We start from the raw sequence: 13,500 nt of genomic DNA on the forward strand, positions 1-13,500 counted from the left end.
AGAAAATAAAATTCCAGTTTGTAGCAATTTACAGCTCTGGGATATGCAGGGAAAAATCTGGAAATTGATATAATGAGCCAGCATTTTGCCTCCTGAAGTGCTGGTGCTCTCCCAGGAGACTGCACCCAACACAGGCTGTGGCACTGTAATGGCTTGTTGAACCTCCAATTATCTGCCAGTGCATGAAATTGCTTTCAACAACTGCACGTGAATTAAGGGGTTGGAGTTGATTTTGCTGATCACACAAGTCAGATCATCACAGACATGAATAAAGTTAGGGAGTTAGTGTGGGTGGCTGACTTTCAGCAGAGGCTTTGCAGTGGATTTTTTTATAATTAGGGCTTGGTCTGTTTCTTCAGGCCCAGTGGAGGTTTCTCCTGATTAAACTGTCTCTGACTTAGACCCAGAAGTTGGTTGCACGTCCTTTGGATCCAGGATGCACTACCAGTTATTTGATCTGGAACAGGGTAGAGATTCTCGTTAGCCTTGCAATTCAGAATTAGAGTTAGGTAGTTAGAAAAATAAATTAAATGTGTATCTTTGATCAAAAACATGTGTGTAGCCAGAGACAGATCCCTGAATGAGCTATGTGAAGAAAGAGAAGCCCTGAAACAGCAACCCTCCTGCCTCCCCCCAGTGTTTTATCTGCTCCCAGGGTGCAAAAGCAAGACTCCTTTGACCATTTGGCAGCAGTTTTGCTGGAGCATACTGTCACCTACTCTGAAGCTCCCCTAGCAGCCTGTGTATACATATGTGATCGCTCAGCACATCAGTCTCAGCCCATATCAGGGGCACTCCTTCCTCTCCCCTTGCACAAGCATCCGTGTGAGCTGGTTGTGTCCTGTGAGCACAGTAACCCTCGCTGTGACACAGTGCTTGTGTCACCGATGTGCCTAACTGGTCCCAGTGCAAGAGCATTAGCCTAGGCCATCTGGGCTGCAGAAGAAAATGTGTTAGTGAGCTCTAAACATAGAAAATCCCAATCTATCATCCTATTAAAGTTAACAAGAAAAACGATGCCAGTAATGTCTGGCATTGCTGTGTATACTAAAAACAAATCCTTGGGGGGAAATTAAAAACAATCTGACCTCTGTTGTGCCCATTGTGTGTGACAAAAGATTACCTGGGCAAGGAAACAACCCTTAACTGTTGCAATCGGTGGAATATTTACCCATGAGGACATCCAGTGGGAAAGAATGGGGGAGGACCTACTGATGTATGAGCTTTCCAAGTAACTGTGCAGTGGTTACTTTCTGCTCTTTTTTGCTTTCCAGTGGTACATGAACGGCAGTAAGTATTTCTTAGATCTGTGGAATGTTATGGATACTCTAGCAATCTTCTACTTCATAGCAGGAATTGTGTTCAGGTGAGTAGCACCTTTTCTTGTGGCCATACTATGGCATTCCTTTCTTTCCAGGTTTTGACTGCAACCTCTAACTAGATTTTGGGAAACAACATGTTCCTGAAACACCCTGTTCTTTATGAGGGCCAGGCATACTGCCAAATCTTGACTCTAAATTTTTAATGGCAATTAAAGAAGTAAAATAAGGTGATTGGATAAAGCACCCGCATGCAATATTTTCTCTCTTTGGTTTAATGGAAGGTGAGTCTATCCCTGGAATCAAAGACAGCTTCCCTAAACTCAGATCCTTCTGGGCCATCAGAAAGCCTTTCTTAATCTCTAGATTTGTGTGAGCATGTTTACAAGAAAATGGTTGAAATGGGCATAGATTTTGTGACAATGACTGGTTATACAAAACATATCAGAGTTGTAGGATAAGACGGGTAATATCTCAGAGTCAGAAGTTCTTTGGGATTTTCCCTGGCTCCTACTATCAACTATTTAGTGTAGTAATCTGGACGCTTTGACCTCTAGTGGGTTGCATTTAATTTTTCATACAGTAGTCTAAGAGAATGTCATTAGCTCACATAAGCTGTTTAACATGAATGGATGAATTAACAACCATGGCAAAGAAATTGTGGGAATACATTTTCAAGTGTAGTTGTTTAGTCAACTGTAACTTGGTTCTCGTTGCCTGAGTGCAGCTGTTGCACTGTGGTGTTTTGGGAGGTGGGGGGGCAAGTAGCTAGACGTACAAGATTTCCTTGCTGTTAATAGTTTGAGAAAGGAAGAGGAAACGTAGCAATGATGTAGCTAAGCTAGGATGTGTGTAAAGAAAATATGTCATCAGGCAGGGGTGGGCATGGGCATGGGACCCTGGGTATCTGTGCTCTGTTTTCCAGTTAATTCACTTTTCACTCCCCATTTCAATGTTTCAGTGTATTTTTATGTGACTTCCGCATGCTTTACCCAATGCTTCTCTTCATTTTCTTTTGCTGTCTCCATCAGGCTGCACTCATCTGATGAAAGCTCTTGGTATTCTGGGAGAGTCATTTTCTGTTTGGACTACATAGTTTTTACTCTCAGACTGATCCATATTTTCACCGTTAGCAGGAATCTAGGACCCAAAATTATTATGCTGCAGAGGATGGTAAGGTTCTGGCAGCTATTCAAGTGAGTTCAAATAAATGATGTGACAGGGTGCCACGTCACCACTGTTCTGCTGATGGCAGCAAGTTCACTCCTTCTCTTAAATCTGCTAAACAGAATTAATTAAGATTTAAATAGGAGCTAATTAAGAGCAGGGCCTTTTCCTCTTCCTCTGTACAAGGTTGAATTTCAGTCTGAAAAAAGATCGGGCTGAAGAGCAGATGAGAAATTTTTCTTCCTAGTGGCTTTTGTCTTGCATGTCTCAAATGTTTCAGTGGTTGGTTTCACTCAGTCTTGTTGCTCACATGGGTGTTTCATAAACAAGAAAATGTAAGTGAGCAATATAGGAACAGCACTACCGTCTTCCACTGCATCTGTCGTCTGGTTTTATTTTGCCTTATACCACTGCTGCAAAGCTGAATTCTAGAGAATATCTGGTCCTAGAGTGCCTTATGACATGGAAGCAACAACACAGAATTGTTTCCTGTACATTCTTCTCTCATTTGGCCTTGTTCAAAAGAGACAAATTTTTTGAATAAGTCTAATAATAAAGCTGCTTGGGGCTAGAGGGAGGGCAGATCTTGGTGGAAGTGGGTCTGCAACAAACTGGAAGGCTCAGCTAGGATATCATCAGTCTTCGCTTATCTGTATGTTGTTAAGAGCTGGAAATTTATGAAACCACTAGCCAGAGCACCTGGAACACTAATGCCAGTTTTAAGACATCTAAGGTGGCATTTTCAGAGGTGGTGACTGCTTTCACCTGACACTTGGCTGCAAGGTTTACCACTACAGTTGTTGCATAAATAGTCTTTACATGTGGATTTGGCTTTTGTGGGTGAAGCCTGTGTGATGCCAATGGGATGCTCTATATTCTGAAACATCTTAGTTTTATGGTTGTATAAACATTTTCTAAGTTACCTGCACAGGAATGGTCAATTATTTCTGTATGTGCATATTGCTGACTGTAAATTTATGGAACAGTGATCTGAAAATTTGCATTAAAATGGTGAATGGTGCTAGCCATGTAGGCTTTTCTGATACTTGTTCTCCACCCTCACATCAAATCAGGCAGAAAAAAAACATGTGTGGCTTGCAACAGGCATACTGATGTATTTGCTTGTTGTCCTTTTTCAGATGATAGATGTCTTCTTCTTTCTCTTCCTCTTTGCTGTGTGGATGGTGGCCTTTGGTGTGGCCAGGCAAGGCATCCTGAGGAAGAATGAGCATCGCTGGGAGTGGATATTTCGATCTGTCATCTACGAGCCGTACCTGGCTATGTTTGGCCAGTACCCTGATGATGTTGATGGTAGCTATCTTCTGTGGGTGGTGGAATGCTCTGTCCTTTCAGTGGCTGCCCAGTCCTGTGTTCGAGGAATTCCTTCGTCTGTGGTCTTCAGGGGGTCAGCAGCTGACTGGTGGCCCTTGCTAAGGCCTTTGGAGCAAGGCCTGCCATGTGAAATCAGCTCCCCCACTGTCCATATTTCTGACACACAGCATCTGCCCTTTTGTCCCCTTTTCTCCAAAGAGCAACAAAGCAAGGTTTTGTGTCTGACGGGGAGGGGGGAAAGAGGAGGCCACGTGTTGTGTTCAGTTGCAGTATCTGGGGCTAGGACCAACAGAAAGAAGGGGAGAGGGCTCACTGCTCTCCACTCTTGCCCCCTGAGGTACCACCTACAACTTTGACCGCTGCACCTTTTCTGGAAATGAGTCCAAGCCCTTGTGTGTGGAACTGGATGCCAACAACCAGCCCCGCTTCCCAGAGTGGATTACTATTCCCCTGGTGTGCATATACATGCTCTCAACTAACATCCTCCTCGTGAACCTGCTTGTGGCCATGTTTGGGTATGTAATAAAGGAGTGACCATTTGCTTATGATCACTGCATCGATATCCCTCCGAGAAAAGGAATAAAGTCCTGGAAAATGGCAGGAAGCCATGCCTTGGAGTCTGCCTGTCACTTTTGCAGACAAACTGCTGGTGGTAGTAGTCTGGAACGGGGTTCCCAAATCAAGAGAGACCTCACAAGTTAAGGGTGGTGTGGGAAGGTGACCAAAGGCAAGGTTATTCAGCATTTCTCACAGCAGTCTGCCTGAAGCTGGTACAATGTTCTGGGGATGGGTTGCTGTCTGTCCTTTTGCTACTTCTGTAAGTATTCTTTGCATGCAGTTACCAAAGACGACAATGAAATAAATGAGGTTTGCCCCAAAAGGTTTGTTCATCCTTTTATATTAAACTTACTGTCTTTGTATCATGGAAGAAAAGCAGATTTCTTAGATTTTGGTGTTATGACAGGAATATTTGAGTTTCCCATGAGTTTTCGGAGTGCATGCCATGTTATCTGCTTAGGTATTGTACAGCTTTAATATTTTTAAAACTGGAAACAATTAAACAGCTCTTAGCCATCATCACCTGGAGGGAAGAGCTGTCGGCTAGATCCTATGAGACAGAGTTGGTGTTATATTTGGAGTTTCTAACAGGCCTGTAGTCTCATGTGTTGCCACAGTTCATGCTGTGGAAAAATGTAGGGTGTGTGACTCCTGTGTTTAGGAAAGCCTTCTTCCTTGTGTCCCTGCTTGCTCCTGTGGTGGGAGGGTTTCCTGACTGTAAGTACTGCTCCATAGAATTTTACCCTGAGATTATGTAGGATGTACATAGAGCTGCTTCATCTGTTTGCCCTCATGAACCTGACACAGCTGGAGTCAACATCTAGCAGAAAGATGACCTTCCTAGGGTCACAGGTGTACTTTACTGCTGTTGCTCTTTGGAAATTAAAGCTTTGTGTGATAGCAATGCATGGACATCTTCAAATTCCTTCTCCCTTAGATTAGGGGAACTGGAACATGTAAAGGGACTTAGAGGTGATGGCATTTTTCAAGACTGTTTTTATATGGTAATTTATCTTATAGTAATATTTTGTGATTCTATACAAATACACCTGTCTGTGAATCTACTGGTCAGGAGGCCTATTCTGTTATTTTGTGAACTTTTAGACCATGCAGATGGATCTGAACTGACCTGAACTGTGCTGCTGGTAACTGCTGACTTAATCGTACAGCCAAGTAAAGTCAAGTCCAAATGGTGGCAGTTAAGCATGTCACCAAGTGTATGTTGACTATGTTAGGACCATTCAGAGCAAACCAGAACTGGTCCTTGGGGAAAAGTTCCCAGACCTCATTTGAGAAACTTTTGGTGTTTACATTGTAAGCTTTTACTCAAGAGTTGAGTTAGACACGGAAGCCCCTCATATCAGCCTTCTGGAGCATGTTGCTTTCCAGTCTGATTTCTGACTTGTGAATGCAGTAAGGTTGGTGTTGTGGCTCTGCCCTCTTGCCCAGCCCTGCTTCTCTGGTGTTTTACGATCCCTTGTAATGTAACAAAAATAATTACAGCCCCTGGGCATTGTATACGGAACAGCCACCACTGGCTCTTCTCCTTGGCAGAGATGCTCAAGGTTTTTTTGTCAGCTTGGAGCAGTTAGTAGGGTAAGGCAGAGCTAGGCTGTGGTCCATGCCGTGAGTTGAGAACCCCTCAGCTTCAGGATCTGCTCCTCCCTCTGCTCTGAACATTATTACCATGCTGACCTGGACTCTAAAGAAGGTCAGAAATGTGATTTTTGGCAAGGCATCTAGGATGAGTGCCAGGAAAGTGTTGAAGCCTATCAGTCTATTATACCTGTGTTTTCCTAACCTGCACAGGACCTGGAAACATAAGATAATGTTTATACTCCCTAGAAAGGATAAAAGCAATTCACATTAATAAAGGAAAGCGTAGCGGTAAGCCAGCTGTACCTTAGAAGCCTGTGGTATTTGTTAGAACACTTATTTTAACAGCATGTAATGGTAAAAGTTGTGGGTTATACAGTTATGCCAATAAAAACTTACTTTTTCCAGTTCAGCTAATTTTGTGGAAGGACCTTACAGGAGTTCTCTTAGTTCACATTAACAGTAGACTGAACAACTTAATCAAGCAGGAGTGCTTCCTTGTACTGAACTCAGGAAGGCTTGTGGGCAAACAGCAACCCAACATGTTTTCTTGATGCAGTTAGAAATGTCTGAATCTGAAATGGTTCCTCTGAAGTCCAGTGTGTACATTGTATTTGTCAATCTCTAATAATGCTGATGTCTATGAGACATCAGTCCAATCAGTCTCTATCTGTTGTTAAAATTAATATATCACTGGGAGTAATTATGACAGAGAATCCAACTTCTTTATGTCTAGTATGCATTAACTGAAAAGGATGCATATTACATTTCACATGTTTTAGATACTTCTGAAATTCAGGATTATATTTATCATCTAAAACAATAGACAATTTCCACCAGAAGACTTGCAGGTGAAGGTCTTTGGTTATCTTGTGTAAGAGTCCATTAGGATCTCAGCACAGACATTTTGAAAACATCCACCTGCCATTTAATGACAGCAATAAAAGGTCAGCCAGTCTGTGAGTTGCTTCCTCTTGTGGCTGTTGCTTTGCTGGGTTTGTACAGTGCTTACGTACAGTAGGTTTGGTCCATGCCTGAAGCTCTCATTAATACTGCTACTAAATAATCTCAGGAGCTTTTCTTTTCTTTTTTCTTTTTTTTTTTTTTTTTCTGGAAATAGCCTCTTTATATTTTTTTGCTTAGAAAGAAATAAGTCAGCTGGTGAATTAATGAGATACAGTATCTTGCAAGGAAGCATTCTGTTCTCATGTTTAGGCTGGAAGAAAATTGCCTACAGCTAAGGTAGTGAAAGTGTGTGGAATATTTTCTTCCTGTTCCTAATTTTTCCATTTTATTTCTAACTTTTTTTTTCCTTCTTAGTTCCTTCCCTGTTCAGACTGCTCTCTAAAAAGGTGTGCAAACTCAATAACCTTCCAACCAGTAGAAATGAACAACTCCAGGATGACTTTTCAAAAACTTACCCTAGTATAATAAAGAGAAACACTGTGTAACTTGCCTCTGATTCTTTGGCGAATAACCAATGCTATATGCATTTTCTCTTTCTTTGCCGTTAGTTACACCGTGGGATCAGTACAAGAGAACAATGACCAGGTGTGGAAGTTCCAACGCTATTTCTTGGTCCAAGAATACTGCAGTCGCTTGACTATCCCCTTCCCTTTTGTCATCTTTGCCTACATATTCATGGTGATGAGGAAATGTTTTAAATGCTGCTGTAAGAATGAAAGTAAAGAGCCATCTATTTGTTGTGAGTACGATTATTTTGTATTGGAAAAAATGTTGCTGGTGTTGTGATTCCCATCTCCCACCCCCCAACAGCTTTGGCTTTGGTCTGGTCAGAGAGCTTTAGTGTTCTACCATGAGATCTGCTCCACTTGAGTACTGTGTGGAGTTATCCAGTGCTTTCCTGTCCAAGCTGTTTGAAGCAGATTTACCTCAAATATGTAAATCTATTAGTTGTATTAGGGCTGCTTTTGGTGCTTGTAGCTTTCAAAGTTTTTTGCATAAAACCACTGAATAAATTAATTCAGAGCCATTTCAGCAGCAGCTGAAAGTCATCTGCATGTTCTGCACAAAAAATGCAAAATCTCCTATTTCTCATCAGCAGCTGATAGTGTATTCCTCCTGCACTGTTCCCAAGTGCACTGATCCCTCGTCTTGCATGCTCTAACTGTTTAGGTAACTTGTAAAAGAGGTGGTGACCTTAGTCTCTGATTGCTACTCTGCCTTCTGGAATTGCATTTCTTTTTTTCTTTCCATTGCTATCTACCAGCTAATACAGCTGGTAGCTGCAAGGGCAGCCTGGTAGAGCAGTTTTCTTCAGAGGCTATTCTGCCTGTGAGTGAGTGAAAGAGAATGCAGGTACTTTTCTGGGCCTTGGTGGATGGACAAGTAGGCAAACCAACTCAAAAGCACAGGAGTGGCTCAGCTCTCTAGTTATTCCCTCCTTAATTCCTCTGTCAGAGGGCACAGATATGAATTGCGTTAATAAGGTTTTTTACCCCCAAGAAATTGAATGTTTTCAATTTTTAAGTGCTATTCAGAAGCAGATGAGAGACAATAAGTTGAGTTAATTGACAGACTTACTCCTCTCCATCAGCATCCTGACTGTTGCCCTGCAGCACAGACAGGATTTGTGACTCGTTTAGGAGAAAGATGCCTGCTTTGGGCTATAAAATTCCTTACCATTGACTAAATCATCGTGGCTGTCCAAAGCACTTCCCTTTCTGGGGAGGTTGTTTAACTGCAGATATTTCCGTCAGATGATGCACAGTTGATCTTCTAGTGAAAGCAAATGGAAGAATTAATTTAAGCCATAATATCACTTTGGTTTAGCTGCTGATGGGTACTGAGAACTGCAGGGAGAAAGCATACTAATGCACTGACTTGCAAAATCCTGGCTTCCCTACTAAACTCTTGTAAAAGTGTTCTGGTTGGGATTTGGGTGAATAAATGGCCGTTGGTGTCTGGGACAACGAATGGTGCTGTGTGAGGTCAGAGGAGCAGTGTGTGGAGGAATCAAAACTTAAATCATTTGTCAGCTGTTGACTTCTTTTGTTTCAGGAAAGGGTATTTGGGGGTTGTGGAGCGATGACTGACAGAAAATCCAGGCTTTGGAGCTTCCCTAGCTCCCTTGCCTCTAGCACAAAATGCTTTTGTTGTGGGTTTCCCTGTGTGAAATGTGTATATGCACAGGAGAAGCGCAGCTCAGAGCTTCCATTTCCAAATAGGCATTATTGTCACACTCTGTACTATGTGATGCTGAAGAGGGTTGTTTATGTCCTACAGCAACAAGCCATGTGAAGCGTAGATTTATTGAACCCAGAGAAAGCACTGGAGAATTTAATACCATTTCAGTGTTAGTCCTCATGAGACTGCCTCAGTTCCATTCCCACTCCTACAATTTTTGAGCTAAAGCTTTTTCTTGAATTGAATTAACTGCTCTTGAAGGTACACATACACCAGTGCCTCTTTAGAGGGCAGCAGTTGGTTTGGAGTTGCCAACAGATAAAGAGTCTAAAATTGATATACAGGCCTTGTGCTGATGATTGATGGGAAAAACGTAGCTAACTTTTTTTTATTAATACCCATGTGGTTTGTGCTAATCTGGTTGGAACAGGATAAAATGCAGAAATATTATCCTAGAGGACTTTGATGTCTTGCTCTGTGTCATTCTTTAATTTACAGCATCAACAGGAGATGCTTTTTAGAGAAGACCATATTTCAGCATTTTGAAATGTTTATATTCAATGAAAAGTCATACACATTCTTAACAGATGTTACTCTTAACAGTCTAATATGGGATAATGTAGAAACAATAAGTACAAACAAAGCTGAAAACCACAAAGCAACTTTCTGTAACGTCCTATGCCTTGGTGAAATGGCTTCCATTTCTCAAAACACTTGTGCTAACCAAGCCGCAAAACCAAAAATTTGCAGTTTGTTGTTTTTTGTGTGTGTACATGTGTGTTTTTAAACCAACTCTGATTGCCAGGAGCATACAGTAACATGCATCTATGTCATGTTTATCAGAGCTGTATCACAGGTGGGAAGTGGGGCTGTGAATGTTCTGTATGCAGAGGAGGTAATCGTTAGCCTCTGGATGCAAGCACTAACCCAGCCTTTTTGCATCTTGACACTGGAGACACAGATGAACTGAATCTAGTGTGGTGGTGTTTGGTTTTTTTTCCATGTACATTCCCCAGGCTCAAAAAATGAGGACAATGAAACTCTGTCATGGGAAGCTGTCATGAAGGAAAACTACCTTGTCAAAATCAATACCAAAGCAAGTGATTCATCAGAAGAGTACGTCTGCACTTCTTTGTCTTCAATCTCTTAACTTTCTGTTGAATATTTTTAGTGAAACCAAGTTTTCAGCAGCTCTAGATGTTTACAAACTAATCCAAATATGAGTAAACTCAGCATCAACTTGCCTTTTTATTTTTTACGAAAAATGATTTCCGCTTCTTTTAATCTGTTGCTGTAGACTGGCTTCAGAAATAGTTGATTGAGCTGGTAAAATGTGAAGACTACCACATCATGATGCTTTGATTATCTCTGGGATCTGTCCCAGCACTTTCAGAATAACAGTATAAGTGGAAAGAGAAAGTAAAGAAAGCTAGAAAACAGCAACAGTTGCCTGCTGTGTATGATGACTTAATTTGTAGCTAGCTTCCAAGAACTTCAGAATTTCCCTAAATCAAATGTAAGGGAAGAGCTGATAAGAATGGGTGGGAAAGGCCAGAGAATTCTATGCTCCTTTGCCCGCGCAGTGGACATTGCCATTCACAAGTATATATTTATGTTAAGACTACACAGAGGCACTCAACATTGGATAATAAGTTAAATACCCCCAAAATACGTGTTTAAAATTTGAAGCAGAAAAGTCTCAACAAGAAAAATGGAAAAGTGCAGCACTAACAGTAATTCATATGTTAATGCACTTGTAAGAAAATAAATAAATAAACACACAAAAAAATTTAAATAACCAAACTGTTCCTGACCAGGGGCATCTGCAGGCAATCTATTTTTAACTGACCCCTGTCAACATGCAAAGAGGAAAGTCGTCTGAAACCTTCAAATTCAGTAGTTGCCTTACATAAACTCTTTGGCCATTGAGGACTAGATGTCTTAGCTACAGAGACTTCTGTAAAGCAGTTCTGCAGTTTTGCAATGGGAGGGCGGTTAGCCAAGACTTTATTTAATTCCTGGACTCAGCCCCTCTTTTCTGTGTCTTCTTTCTGTTTTCAGGATGGTGCATCGATTCAGACAGCTGGATGCAAAGGTACTTGTTTCATACTGCTCATATTGGGGGATGTGCCTCTGTCTTGTAAAGCAGGTAGCAATCCACCTGGAAAATGAGCACCACCAAGAGCCATTTGCAGTCTTTGTTGCTGTCATCAGGACCCCATCTTCATTGTGCTTTTTGAATGGGCTCCTTTGCACCTTTGATTCCACGTGTAGCTTCATATTATGCTGGAAAATGAAGTAGAAAGATGCTTACTTAGTATTGGAGAAGTGTTTTTTTCAGTACTCTTTATTGGATGGAAAGCAGTAAAAACAACTTCTATCTATAAAGCTGTAGTATTTCGCTGTTTATATGGCCTTTGAAACACTGATGGGAAGAAGAGGCATTACACAGACTATACCCCTCTCAAACGTGTGTTCTGTCAACTTTAGCCTCTAGTGCTGAAGGAACATGGTAATTCTACATTTTTAAAAATTAAGCTCTGCTTTTAAAATGGGATGGCAGTTCAGATATTGTGGCAAACCTGGTGATACTTCAGACAGCACAGGCAACACCTAGGTAAATAGAGAATGTTCTGTATGTATTGCAGGGTGAGAAGATCTGTAATTACGGTTAAAATGACCAGTTCTCATCTGGTTCACAGAGACATACTGTGTTGAAGCTATATAAAGCTGCCAATCTAATAGAGACCCTATCATTATCAAAATTGTCATACAAGTATACTTTTTATGACTGTGAAACTGAAAAGAGCTTTACAATGGGTATTATATTTGAGAGAGTGACTGTTTTGTGACTTTCGCCTCTGAATTGGCTAGCAGTTGCACTCGTGTGAAGAAGTCCAAGGGTGAAAAGGCCCACATACAGTTCAAAATACGTCTTTTGATAGTTTAGATTGCAAAATCATAGCTTTCTCTCAAGACTGAAATGGAAATGGTGAGTGGCTGAGTATGTGTATAACGATACTCTTAAAACAGAGGAAATACGATAACCTTAATTTTCTGCTGAAATGCGATACCCAAACAGTGCCTCTTCTGTGATGTAATACTTTAGAGCTGCATTGGAGCAAGCTGTTTTTTCTGTTCATACCTTCAGCTTTAATGATGGAAATGTACTGAGGCCAGTGCTTAAGAGTAGCGTCCTTGAGAGCAAGAACTCCAGAGATATCTCACTGACTCTCATTTGAGATGATGATTTAAAAAAACAAGTCTGAGGACATAACTGAGTCCTAGGCATAAGCCCTGATCATGGGATAAACTTTTCTTTAAAGCTGTTGTGAATGTCTCGAGGTATAATGGGCATTGGTTACAGCATGGGAAGGCAAGGTTAGACTTCAAGAAGAACTTTGAGCAGTTGTGAGATTAGTGCAACAGGGGTCTCTGCTGTAGGCCTTGATCAGGATTGTCTAGTGAATACTGCCTCTGGGGGCTGCTCCAGATGGCCTTTTGAAATTCACTCTAGCCCTTTATGCTGTTGTTTCTGTGACAGAGCATCCATATTGCTCTACCTAGATTTTGGAGGCTGCTCCATTCATGAGAATGATTTCTCTGAAGTATTTTTTTCTGAAAAATTGTAGTGACTTCCCAAAAGAATAAGATCTTGTTCCATGTGAATCACAGTGCTAGAAACTGTTCCTTGGTTTGGCATCTCTGGACATATGTGTAACAGGTGATAAATGAAACAAGTGGTTAAAAAACAACAACTACACAGAAACGTACTTTTATGGTAGATTGGCTCCACAAAACTACACTGATCTGCAATCTTTGCTTTGAAGGAGCAAAAGGAGATAGAATATAGATTGGCACTTGTAGCTGTCGTGATGCCTGCTTGTTAACTGTCTGGATTACATATTTATTAGGGCTCACTGCATTAATTGCATTGCTGAAAACGGTAATGGGTAGTATCCTTTCAAGTACTATTGTATTTGAGATAATATTTGGAGCAGCAATTATTTGTTAATCATATTACTTATTAGTATTGCTTTCCTGTGAAAAGTAATATTAACATTACTTCATTTGCCACCATGGTGTGACTACTGAATACAAAGAGAAGTCAGTTATTGCTTTCTTAACTTGCTAACATCCGCAGCATAGCCAGGTAAGCAGGAGTCCAGATTAGGGGTTTTATGCCTGTTGCTGCTGATCGGCTGATGCATGGTATTTTCTAGAGTACGTATGTTCTAGAGTATTTTAAGGTACTTATAACTGCTTGCTTGTTTTGCTCTCTTCGCTTCATCCTGAGCTGCGATCATCTGTTGGAATGAGTGAGTTAGATTGACTTTATATACAAACACTTTTTCTTTTTTTTTTTTTTTTTATTATTCTT

At 41.1% G+C, this 13,500-nt stretch overlaps 1 protein-coding gene across 20 annotated transcripts in view; it reads left to right on the forward strand.

The window, feature by feature from the left end:
• The window catches only part of TRPM8 (transient receptor potential cation channel subfamily M member 8), a 143,749-nt gene that overhangs the window by 122,694 nt on the left and 7,555 nt on the right, over positions 1–13,500 (forward strand). For 9 of the 20 annotated variants that reach the window (XM_048058374.2, XM_048058383.2, XM_066999593.1 and 6 more), the window contains 7 exons: positions 1,275–1,366; positions 2,351–2,492; positions 3,626–3,797; positions 4,156–4,333; positions 7,487–7,677; positions 10,136–10,235; positions 11,181–11,436. In XM_048058374.2, the coding sequence (XP_047914331.2) occupies positions 1,275–1,366; positions 2,351–2,492; positions 3,626–3,797; positions 4,156–4,333; positions 7,487–7,677; positions 10,136–10,235; positions 11,181–11,421 (1,116 nt within the window). In that variant the 3' untranslated portion in view covers positions 11,422–11,436. Of the gene's footprint in view, positions 1–1,274; positions 1,367–1,417; positions 2,493–3,625; positions 3,798–4,155; positions 4,334–7,486; positions 7,678–10,135; positions 10,236–11,180; positions 13,493–13,500 lie in introns of those variants that run through there. The other 11 variants (XM_066999597.1, XM_013178752.3, XM_066999601.1 and 8 more) reach the window with 9 other exon arrangements.

Source organism: Anser cygnoides, chromosome 6 (genome assembly GCF_040182565.1).
Source record: "Anser cygnoides isolate HZ-2024a breed goose chromosome 6, Taihu_goose_T2T_genome, whole genome shotgun sequence".
NCBI classification, from domain to species: Eukaryota; Metazoa; Chordata; class Aves; order Anseriformes; family Anatidae; genus Anser; species Anser cygnoides.